The sequence below is a fragment of the Halichoeres trimaculatus genome, unplaced genomic scaffold (assembly GCF_033239565.1).
Source record: "Halichoeres trimaculatus isolate MK-OKI-2021-1 unplaced genomic scaffold, fHalTri1.1 fHalTri1_scaffold_6, whole genome shotgun sequence".
NCBI lineage: Eukaryota > Metazoa > Chordata > Actinopteri > Labriformes > Labridae > Halichoeres > Halichoeres trimaculatus.
In genome coordinates, this window is record NW_027437184.1 from 8,828,823 (window position 1) to 8,840,636 (window position 11,814).

General features: G+C 40.8%; 4 protein-coding genes across 4 annotated transcripts; 1 reads left to right on the plus strand and 3 right to left on the minus strand.

Moving 5' to 3' along the window:
• Positions 1 to 833: 833 nt before the first annotated feature.
• LOC141791920 (histone H2A-like) lies at positions 834 to 1,253 on the plus strand. The gene has a single exon (XM_074672630.1). It carries the CDS (start codon positions 850 to 852, stop codon positions 1,231 to 1,233), a length of 384 nt encoding a protein of 127 aa, XP_074528731.1. The 5' UTR covers positions 834 to 849; the 3' UTR covers positions 1,234 to 1,253.
• A 762-nt stretch (positions 1,254 to 2,015) lies between these two features.
• Positions 2,016 to 2,340, minus strand: LOC141792128 (histone H4). Its single transcript, XM_074672936.1, has one exon. The coding sequence runs from the start codon at positions 2,332 to 2,334 to the stop codon at positions 2,023 to 2,025; it is 312 nt and encodes a 103-aa protein (XP_074529037.1). The 5' UTR covers positions 2,335 to 2,340; the 3' UTR covers positions 2,016 to 2,022.
• Positions 2,341 to 5,398: 3,058 nt separating this feature from the next.
• LOC141792066 (histone H3) lies at positions 5,399 to 6,339 on the minus strand. The gene has a single exon (XM_074672832.1). It carries the CDS (start codon positions 5,926 to 5,928, stop codon positions 5,518 to 5,520), a length of 411 nt encoding a protein of 136 aa, XP_074528933.1. The 5' UTR covers positions 5,929 to 6,339; the 3' UTR covers positions 5,399 to 5,517.
• Positions 6,340 to 9,984: 3,645 nt separating this feature from the next.
• LOC141792051 (histone H1.4-like) lies at positions 9,985 to 10,658 on the minus strand. Its single transcript, XM_074672813.1, has one exon. It carries the CDS (start codon positions 10,643 to 10,645, stop codon positions 10,037 to 10,039), a length of 609 nt encoding a protein of 202 aa, XP_074528914.1. The 5' UTR covers positions 10,646 to 10,658; the 3' UTR covers positions 9,985 to 10,036.
• Positions 10,659 to 11,814: the final 1,156 nt, after the last annotated feature.

The following is an 11,814-nucleotide window of genomic DNA, read 5'->3' on the forward strand; positions in this document are numbered from 1 at the left end:
TCTCTGCTTTTCAGCAACAGACCAGCAGAGTCAGCTCTTATGGATCATGAATATTCATTATCTGGAGGCTGACAAGGAACACATCATCAGGCAGTTGTGTGCGCACGTTCTGCGCATACAGGGCACAGGAGTTCACATCATACAGGTTTCTGTGAATGAGATTGTGTGCGTGCCTGAGTTTATTGGAAGCTTTGTTGCTGGGTTTTTTCGGATGAGGACCCAGTGAGGCATTGACTACATCCTGCTTCGCCTTTAACCCACTAGCGATAGCCTTAAAGGGCGAAGCCTATACGAAATAGAACGTTAGTTACGTATTGTAACTCCAGATTCTATGAGTATAGGCGCAGCCCTTTAAGCTATGGGCCTCACTGGTTCCCCTTATCAGCTGAAGAAAAAGGCTGTTATCGGGAGCAGATTGTATGAACCCGCGGCCATTTATAGGCAAGTAGCGCGGGAGGCCCATCACGTGGGTGGGCGTGGACTAAGTTTTTTTCAGTGCTGCGCTGACGCGCGAGGGTGAACCCACTAGCGATAGCCTTAAAGGGCTGCGCCTATACTCATAGAATCTGGAGTTACAATACGTAACTAACGTTCTTAATATATTTCCATTTATACGCACATTCATTTGACCACAAGTACAAACCCTGATGTAATACACAAAGAGAAACCAGGTGGCAGTGTGCACCAGCAATGTTTATTTCATGATGTTGACGGAGAAGAAGAGGCGCTTTGTGATTGGTGGACCATGTTCCGTTCACTACAGGCGGGGTCTTGCCTCCTTATATATAGAGGAAACAGCGGCTCCGACATTATTCTTGTCTTCGAACCAGAAACTTCTCATCTTACATCATGTCTGGACGCGGAAAGGGAGGCGGAAAGGTCAGAGCAAAGGCTAAGAGCCGCTCATCCCGTGCTGGGCTTCAGTTCCCCGTGGGTCGTGTTCACAGGCTGCTGAGGAAAGGAAACTACGCTCAACGCGTCGGAGCCGGCGCTCCAGTTTACCTGGCTGCAGTGCTCGAGTATCTGACAGCTGAGATCCTGGAGCTGGCTGGAAACGCAGCCCGTGACAACAAGAAGACCCGTATCATCCCCCGTCATCTGCAGCTGGCTGTGCGCAACGATGAGGAGCTGAACAAACTGCTCGGAGGTGTGACCATTGCTCAGGGTGGTGTGTTGCCCAACATCCAGGCTGTCCTACTGCCTAAAAAGACTGAGAAGGCCGCCAAGAAGTAAATAATCAACCCTCACTCAACCCAACGGCTCTTTTAAGAGCCACCCACTTCAACTAAGAGTTAATTATCCTTCTTATACTCAATTATGCAAGCCTTTGCATATATTTATTGGTATATATCAAGAGGTCTGGTGTCCTGCAGGGGCAAGTTTCTTTCGTGAAACTGTAAAACACTTCCTCCCCTTGTCCTTTGTGTACTTATTCATTTCACAATGCGACAGGTGCTGTTGTGACAAGGCTGAGTGTGTTTATCGGGCAAGAATACGTATAATGCGTGCACATGCACCATACAACGCACAGAATGCAGGGCTGGAGTACATCAAAACGGTGTTTCCCAATCCTGGTCCTGGGGTGCCCCTGCCCTGAAGGTTTAATATGTGAAGACAGGTTTGATATGCTCCCTGCATATGTGTCGCGAATACATGACGTGATCTCCTTCCCTCCATGTGTAATGATCAGTCAAGCAATATATATATATATATATATATATATATATATATATATATATATATATATATATATATATATATATATATATATATATATATATATAATTAGATTTGATAGATTCAATTCTATAATTACATCTGCAGTCCGCCTTAATAGCAGAAACATGGTGATTGAAGATGACTAGAACAGGCTAAAAATACTAGTAATGGGTACATTTTAGTATTATTTCCATCATGAAACAGACCATGTCATGCGTTTCGAAGCTGGACAAACTCTTTAGATAGTTGTGGGTGGCTCTTAAAAGAGCCTTTGGTTTCAGTATCAATTAGTCAGGATCAGGTTTAGCCGCCGAAGCCATACAGGGTGCGGCCCTGTCTCTTCAGAGCGTACACCACATCCATAGCGGTAACGGTCTTCCTCTTAGCGTGCTCGGTGTAGGTGACGGCATCACGGATGACGTTCTCCAGGAAAACCTTGAGCACACCTCGGGTCTCCTCATAGATGAGACCAGAGATACGCTTGACTCCGCCACGGCGAGCCAGACGGCGGATAGCGGGCTTAGTGATACCCTGGATGTTATCTCGGAGGACTTTACGGTGACGCTTAGCGCCTCCTTTCCCGAGTCCCTTACCTCCCTTTCCACGGCCAGACATTCTCGATTTGCAGGTTCAACCGGAGTTGTGTGAGTTTCCGCAGTTCCGTTATCTGTATTTGAAAGCTGGCTGCGGACGTTGGAGAAGAATGAAGAGGCACGCGTGGTTGGCTAGCACGGCCCATCCCCCTCGCTTGTTTACAACATTCCTTCCTTTTTCTGTTTGTATGAAAATTATTGTATTACTTTTATGATTTACAGTTCTCTAGCAGAGATCCCATACGAGATTTCCTCTTAAAATTGTTTTCTTCTAGACGGAGTATATGTGCCCATTGTTGCAATTGGCACTTCACACATTTTTATCAGGTCCTTGAAGGACAAAAGGACACCTTTCAGTTTGTCCAATTCACAACCTTTTCCACTGGTGTTACATGTTAAGCTTTAAGCAGTGAATAAGTGTCAGACTACCTTCAGATAAAGAATAGAATCCGGCAAGATAACTCTAAAGTATGCGTCAGTAGAGGGCAGCAACATTATGAAAACTCTACATCTAATTTATTATTTGTGTTGTAATAAAATTGAGGGGAACATTGCATGTCCATGTGGTATATTAATCAATTTTAATAAATTTACATCAAGCAATGACAATTTCACAGTGGGTCATATGGCTGACAAGTCACTTTAACATAAAGCAGAAATTGAACAGGGTCCATAATTTATTCAGCAAAAATGCAGATCATGCATCAGGAATGGCAGTTTTTGTGGTGCATTTTTCAGATATCATGTCTGCTCTTCAAAATAAACACTGAAATACATGTTTGTGAATATTATTTTCAGTATTTTTGATTCAAAAAATTCACTATTGCGATTGTTTAATTTGAAAAATACTTATGTAATCTTTGTAAACCGTGGTAACCATTGAAAAAAAGGCCTATAAACCAGCACAGATTTTTTTGCACACAGTTTGTCCAAAGTGACATACAACACAAGCAAGAATTTAGAGCAAAGGAAAACCCTAGCTAGTGTGACAAAGTTCACATGACATTAATCAACTGAGGTCACATCCTTTTTGGCGGATATCATGAAGAAAGTATGGCATGTTTGGCAAGTTAGCAGCAGGGCCAAAAAAATGAAGAAAATGTCAACTGTGTTACCAATCACAAAATTAAGTGTTGTAGACACAGGTTTGTCCCTTCAACTGTCATACTCTATCAATAGTATTACAATGTGTTTTCAACATTGTTACATGTGATTTTGTATGCCATTGTTTTAATTTGACCCAACTGTTATATTAATGATTGGGGACATTTCTAGGGAGCATAGTCTTGCATAGAAATGCTGAATAACTCTAAGTTAAGCAAAGAAAACTTGACAGGCAGTCCTCTGCATTTTTAAACAGTACTTATTTTTGTGCTTAGTGTTCAGGGTAATTTGAATGGTGCATTACATTATGAGTAGTAACTGCTTCACTTTTTTGACTTAATGCAGTTGAGTGCTAAGGTCCTCAAAGTAGTATGGTCTGAGATTGTTACTTTTCTACTGAAAAAACAAACAAACAAAACAAAAAAACAGATTCATCAACAAGCAGAGAATTTTAGATAAATTCCAAACTTAATTTAACTATTTTGTCATTAAAAGTGGAACCCTTCTTTACTGGATAACAGACAAAGTTGATAAATATCCTGTTTTTCTAGCATTTGTTCACTGCAGAAGAAAACCAATTCCTGCCCCTGCATTCTATGTGTATTTCCTGAGCTTTCTGCTTGGAATGGATGAATAAATGAATTTATTTTGTTTTACAAATATTTAATTGTAGTAGGTGTTTACAATACTTGTGACTATAAGTTTAAAATAGCACAGAATGAAGCCTATGCAAAAGTACTTAAGGTTGGTATTCATCAAGGTTTTGCTTGAGGCTGGCTGCAGAAAGACTGGGAGTCACATACACAACCCAAAAATAAAAACAGAGTTTAACGGTATTAAAATATCCAATTAAAGCCTGTTTAAAAAAAATGGCTTGGGTCTAAAACAGTGATTTAGCTGTTTGTACACACTGTACAGGGGGGTTCTTTTACTGCCCATAAGACAGGGAGACACAGGTCAGCTGCCATGACTAACAGGTGATTTGCAGCTGCAAAAGAAAGTTCAAAGCAGGCCTCATACCCAGTGTGACTGCGACTATGGATTGACTTTATTTTGCAATATCATGAGACTTTGTCCATTTTTTTATAGTCTGACAGCATTTGTTTGACATTCTGCATTTTTACTCTTAACATGTATTATTTATAATTTCTATAATTCTGTTTCAGTGGACATCAGATATACCTCAACTTTGTTTGCAAGACTGTGGCCCTGTGTAAAATGATAACTATAAAGGGACACTCCATGACTTAAATAGACATAAGAAGTAAAGGCTTCCTCTTGATCAAGTAGGAATTCCTTTCCGCCAAAAATGCCTTTTCTTCTCCCATGTAAAAATTTCAGCTCTTAAAATGATACTAATACATTTTACACATCTCAGTATGTGCCATGACTTGTTCAGTACCCACTTTACTGACTCGTAAATCATGATTCATCCTCACTACTGACGCATTCACTGACTCACTACAAAGCTCAAGAATCCAAGCTCAAGAGAATCACTCACAGTACACAAGCTTGGCTCGACTCAAATCATACTTTTTTTTTCATTTACATTTTTTCATTTTTTTTTTTTACAAAAACAAGTAAATAAATGTTAATAAATACTCAAATGAGGTTAGGGTTTTTTTTTATCAATACTTAGCTTCTGTCTGTACGAGGCAGAAAAAAAGTGTTAACCTTGTGGCCTGATAAAATCTGCATTCCGTGGGTAGCTGAAGCATGGTTCACTTTGGTGAGTGACTCAATAAGGCAGTTGAAAGAATCACGTTCACCATTATATATTATATATACATACACAAAATTAATATTGAGAACAAAAATATATCATAGTATTGTAGATATTATCTATATATATATATATATATATATATATATATATATATATATATATATATATATATATATATATACATATATATTTATAGTGCTTTTTTAAATGCAACACAGGGCCCTCGTGCAGAGCAGTGACATAATTGATCCACACCTTTAAAGAAGTACATACGTTGATACAGATACCACATGTATTTGGGAACGTGCTTATTAGTTCGTGTAGGTGGCTCTTAAAAGAGCCGTTGGGTTCAGACAATGTACGTGTCAGGTCGCTTTATGCCCTCTCGCCACGGATACGGCGGGCCAGCTGAATGTCTTTGGGCATGATGGTCACCCTCTTTGCGTGGATGGCGCACAGATTGGTGTCCTCGAACAGACCCACCAGGTAAGCCTCACTTGCCTCCTGCAGAGCCATGACAGCAGAGCTCTGGAAGCGCAGGTCGGTCTTGAAGTCCTGAGCGATCTCCCTCACCAGGCGCTGGAAGGGCAGTTTGCGGATGAGCAGCTCGGTGGACTTCTGGTAACGACGGATTTCTCTCAGAGCCACGGTACCTGGCCTATAACGGTGAGGTTTCTTCACACCGCCGGTGGCTGGGGCGCTCTTACGGGCAGCCTTGGTGGCCAGCTGCTTCCTGGGGGCTTTGCCTCCAGTGGACTTACGAGCTGTCTGCTTAGTTCTTGCCATAGTTTGCTAGATCTCTTCCGCGTGTCGGGAAAGAAAAGTAAAGCCGGACCGCCTGTCAGCAGCGCTTTTATGGCGGAAAGCCGGCGCGAGGTGCTCTGTGATTGGGCAAGGCAGAGGGGCGCGAATTTCAGCTCATTTTCTATTGGATGCAGAAATTCAAACATTAACGGGTGGCTGGCAGGTTTATGTTTGAGGAGAAGGTAGAGAAAGTAGGAGTTGATTTGTGTAAGACAGTTTTTAAATTCACCGTCCTTATGTCTCTGATTTTCCAACATCATTCTCCCGCTACATGTTATGTGATATCCTGGACTGAAGCATTTTAATTCCTGACACTTAACCCGCAACTGGGCAAACACTTTTTGCAGAATATTTTTCTAGAAGAACAAATTTGATTAAATGACCATTATGTACAAATCAATGCTATTGTTGACTTTTTATCAATACTATCCCTCTCAATATAGCTTATTGTATGAATGACAACTAAAAAATGATCAAACAAAGATACTGATACATTCTGTTGAGAATAACAGTTCAAAATGCTAACCTGCAATAAAATTATTATGATTTATATATTAAAGTTAAATCACACATCAAGAAAATCTCCAGTATAGTTGTGATACTTCCCTGTATTTTCTTTTATGACACTCAGACTCAGTTGCTCACATTAATCCCTTGCAACTGACACAAATAAATAGGTATATTGTTAGCTAGTCAATTTCAGTCATTGCCATGTGTTGTATTGACAAATCTTGAGACATGTAGATAGAAGAAGATAGCTTTGACATGTCAATGAAAAACAGGGACTGAAGATATCAGAATTTTTTTTATACATTTCAATAAACACATTGGAAATCTATGTGCCAGTTTGCTCTGGTTAATTGTCAAACTCCAGCTACAAAGGTGGCTATACTCTGGTGATGCATCCATGCTTGGTGATGAATGGAGGCTATAAAGTGAGGATATGAAACCTTAACCCTCTATGGCATAATGTTGCCCTCAGGCAACAAACCACATAACTCGATGTAACACTGTCCTTTTAATTTTCTGGAGGGATTTTTTTTTTTAAATATCACTTCACATATATGTGTCCAATAATAGGGGCTTTGAAGGTCATTTGACCATGTGTGGAGGGAAGGGCAGCCATTTCAGGAAGCAGAGGAGCTCATTGCTGTAAATTGGTAAGTTGAATATCACTTTTTAACATGTTTAAATTACCGGTAACTTTAATGAAAAATATATTAATGTGCATGAGCATTTCTGTGACTATTTTTGATAATTTTAGCACTTATTTTAGCATTATTTATATTATAAAACTGTGTTTTTCTGTTTGTTGCCTCAGGGCAACACTGTGCAGTTCGGGCACTTTTGTTCCAACAATATAATTATTCAGTGTTGACATGTTCTTAGTTGCAAAATAATGTCTAGAATCAAGTTTTTATCATTCTAATCTATTAACAATTACAGGAGATGGATGCCAGAATGTTTTAAGGGTGGAAGCAGGACCTGTTGCCTAATTCCAGTGTCAGATGTCCATCTGGATGTTACAGGCCACTGGACGGTCATGGCTGAGCAGAAGAGGAGATGCAAACTCCCAGGTTGCACTGGTACACCAAAGGTCAAGTGCCAGAAATGCAACATCCAACTCTGCTTCACGTCAGCAAACAACTGCTTCTTGCAGTTCCACACAGAATAAGACTTCAATGGCACCCTGAACTGCATCACCAACACCACCAACCAACCACATGCCCTGGCATCAGCACCACCCATATACCCACATCAGTGGCGGATGCTGGTCAGTCAAAGAGGGGAAGCTTATTTTTTTCCAGCCTACATCATACATTTTTTTATTTATTTAAGCATTAAATCTACCCTCCGTGTCAGCTTGTTAGCAGCTGGAGCTGCTACGTGAGACTACAACAGGCTGTAAGTGTGAGTGACAGGGGGAGGAGCTCCACAGCTGTAGCTGTAGCTGCTCATTGGTGAAAAGCGAGAGGAGCGATAAACCCTCCGGATCAGTACAGAACAACTAACTGTACAACTCTGGAACTCCGGTGGAGTGTTTAACTTCAAGATCGCTGACTGGCTCATTTCACTGTCAATCAAAAAGGGATTCAGCCTCAGACAGATCATCCAATCATCATGCAGAAGCCCAGCGTCCAGGCCAGCCCACTGCCTCATGAACCCCCAGAGATGCTTAGCGTCCAATGGGTGGGACAAATCCCGGCGTTTATCCAATGACTGTCCAGTTTCCACAGTGGAACAACCCACTCTTCGCTTCCGTGCTGAAGTCAGAAGACGCTCAGCGCCCGACAGTGTTAAAGCGCTGAGATGCTGCGGGGATGAATGAGAAGGAGGTGGAGCCAGTTACCTGTTATAGGTAGCTGATTCTGAACAAAAGATGAAGGAATTCTAGCGCATATTTTGTCAAAGAAATGTACACACAGCAGAACATATCACCACTTTTTTTGAGGACATTTTAGGGGAAGTTGAGCTATCCTTGCAGTCTTAGGCCCCGTTTACACGGAGACTCCCGCAACGATTCTTCCTTTGCGTTTTCAAAAGCCACCTGCGTTTACATGAGGACGGCGTGAAAACGATCCGCGTTCATACGACTCCAGGAGGAGAAGTCTCCTCTTCTGTTCTTTCTTTTTCTGCCGTTTTGTTGTGTGAGACGGTCGGCAATCCAACCATAACGGGCATTACCGCCAACTACTGGCTCAACTGGAAATGTGGCTGAGACGCTCCGCTCTGTGTTTACACGAAGCTGGATGGAGGAGCAGATTCAGATCTTTCCACTCTGGGGAGCGTTTTCAAAAGTTTGCGTTTTCACTGAAAACGCAACGTGGTCTCGTCTAAACGGAGGGCCAAAATGCAAACGAAATGTTTGCGGAATCGACCGTTTTCGGCGTCGTGGAAACGGGGCCTTAGAGCAATTGCCACTGACCCACATTAACATAATGTTCAAAGTTTCTAAAAATAAAATAGTTTTTTTGTTGTTGTTTTGTTTGTTCTCACATTTGTGACTTCAAAATCACACACTCACGCACACACGTGTGCATGCACACATAAGCATGTGCACTAACATGCACACGCACAAGGACACACACACATACACTTACATACACAAACACACTGAGTAAAAATAAAGTATTTTTACAATCAATATATAGTTTGTTTTACTTGTATAACACTTCTCATAATCACATAAAAACATTGCAGTTTTAGGACCCCTATTGCATAGTGTTGCCCTGAGGCAACGCACTCAAATTTGATCTGGGGGTGGGGGGTCAGATTGTATGATTGATGTTATCAGGAACCTCAAAGCTCCCAAAAAATGGGGTGAATATATATATATATATATATATATATATATATATATATATATATATATTAGATACAAGTCATGCCATAGAGGGTTAATATTATGTGAGGAAGTGGAGTCATACATATACAGTGTGTGTTGTTTTGCTACGATAAAGTCGCACCTGGATATGCATGTATATGCATGTCTTGAAGTTGTTTGTTTTTGCACAAAGGGTTGATCAAAATGTCAAACAAAGGAGCAAAGGCTTTGCTTTGCAACAGTAAAAATGCAAAATTCAGACAATAATGAGGCTTCCTATAGAAGCACTGGGTTTAACGAAGGTAAATTTATGAGTGAACTAATTACTCATATTTGTCAAGGTGGGGTAAAATGTGAGTTGTTTGACACCAACTTAGGAGCTTTAAGGATTCAAAAGCGCCTGGTCTCTATGAGCAGAGCCAAAGAACCAGTTTTTCCAAAACTAGCTGAGCTCCCCTTTACTGTTATAGGCAGATCAGTCATACAACTTGCATACCACTGAGGGCAACTTACCTGTGTAAAAACCTTTCTTTGGCATTTCGGCCCATTTTTATGAAGCACTTGAAAATTTTAAGACAAAATCATGCAAATCTATCACCAACGTGCACGGTGAAAGTATCTTAAAAGCAGAATTAATATTTTCAGTTCTACCTTACAGTCACCTCAACTCCTGGAATCTTTGTAAAGAAATAGAAAGTGCTCTATAAGGAGATATGTGGGTGGCTCTTAAAAGAGCCTTTTGTGCATTAAATGCTTTGGCTGAGTTTACTTCTTAGCCTTCTTTGGTGCAGCCTTCTTCGGGGCTTTTTTGGCAGCAGGTTTCTTTGCTGAAGTCTTCTTGGGGGATGTCTTCTTAGGTGCTGCTTTCTTGGCTGCTGGCTTCTTAGCTACTGTTTTCTTTGCTGGTGCTTTCTTGGCAGCGGGTACCTTCTTTGCTGACTTCTTAGCTAATTTCTTCGCTGGTACCTTCTTTTTAGGTGAAGATTTCTTGACTGCTGGCTTCTTCGCCTTTGCTGGGGCTTTCTTTGCAGACGCCTTCTTGGGCTTAGCGGTCTTGGGCTCCTTCTTAGCGAGTTTGAAGGATCCAGATGCGCCAACACCCTTGACCTGAGAAACGGCACCCTTCGCCACCATTCCTGTCAACGTTGCATTGATGCGTTTGTTGCATTTGGTCACGTCGACGCCCTTGCTTGCAATATACTTCTTAATAGCCGCCGCGGACAGCCCTTTGCGCTCCTTGGAATCCGTCAGGGCGTTGGTGATGAGCTTCGGAATAGGGGGTGCATCTGATTTGGCCCGAGATGAAGATTTCTTCTTGGGTGCCTTAGCGGCGGGTTTCGCCGGAGCTACTGATGCTGGTGCTTCTTCCGCCATGTCTCAAAGATATGTTCGCCGTGTCTGTTCCTCACACCCCGTCTGAAAGCTGTATTTATAGAGCGAGTGAGAACCGTGGAGACTCAACCCATGCAGGCATCCTGCATCCTGCCTGTGAAGTGGTAACACTTTGTGTTTTCTCCTCAACATTTCGGAGTTAAACCTCCGCGAAAAATGCATTCAAACCAACAAAACTTACTTAGGAAAAGGTGAAAAACCTCCAACACTTTGAAATGAAATACATTTTCACGGTGGGGATATTTTTATTTGATTTCAGGAACCTCTGAACCCACGGAAAGCACAGCCGATCAGTGCTACTCGTCACGATATCTCTTCACCTTTTGTAACAAAAAACGGTAAAAACGTACTCATTGCTTTCGGATATATTTAGACAACGCGAACGCAGGCCTTTGTCCACAACATTTTAACAAAATTTGTGAGAAACATATTTTCTATTCTTTTGAATATGGCAGTTTTTCAGTGGCTGTAAACACACGGTGGCTGTAGAGGACTCGGGCTGTTTATAGACTCTTGACACAAATGTTATTACGAATTAGACATCCAGGTTCAGACTAAAATTTACATAACACATCAAATAAAGTATGATACAGAAATAATTAACCAACGTTACACCAAAATAACAATGATTTACAAAATAATTACGATGTAATCAATGTTTGGATTTAGTTTGAACATGTCTGGGATTATCTCTTTCGGCGTTAGTGCAAGTGTCTTTTTTTAAATGGTCTACTGATATCATTTTCTTTTGTTAATCAATATCCAAATCAGAACTACCAAATTGTAAATATAGAGGTATTTATTAATGTATCATACAAAGTCTGCCATACACCTACTATTCACCATATTATTTTAATACCAGAACATTTCCCATGCATTACTGAACTCACATAAAAATACAGGAATTCTGTCCATACTCAAAGGATGCAAAAACAAAACACAAACAAACAAACAAAAATATCCTTAGGCATTACTGTGTAAAGTGGTGGCTTGAGTGGCTAAATGATATTTGTCATTGCTTTGAAACTGGCCTTGCTGTATAGTATATAACAGGATCATAGAATATGTGAGTGTATATATATATATATATTTACAGTTTAAATCATGTAGTGTTTGATGAAGACTTTCAGTACATGCAATATGTTTTAAAA

Excerpts from the sequence above, each read along its gene's own strand:
- LOC141791920 (XM_074672630.1), top strand. The coding sequence starts at position 850 with ATGTCTGGACGCGGAAAGGGAGGCGGAAAGGTCAGAGCAAAGGCTAAG.
- LOC141792128 (XM_074672936.1), bottom strand. The coding sequence starts at position 2,334 with ATGTCTGGCCGTGGAAAGGGAGGTAAGGGACTCGGGAAAGGAGGCGCT.
- LOC141792066 (XM_074672832.1), bottom strand. The coding sequence starts at position 5,928 with ATGGCAAGAACTAAGCAGACAGCTCGTAAGTCCACTGGAGGCAAAGCC.
- LOC141792051 (XM_074672813.1), bottom strand. The coding sequence starts at position 10,645 with ATGGCGGAAGAAGCACCAGCATCAGTAGCTCCGGCGAAACCCGCCGCT.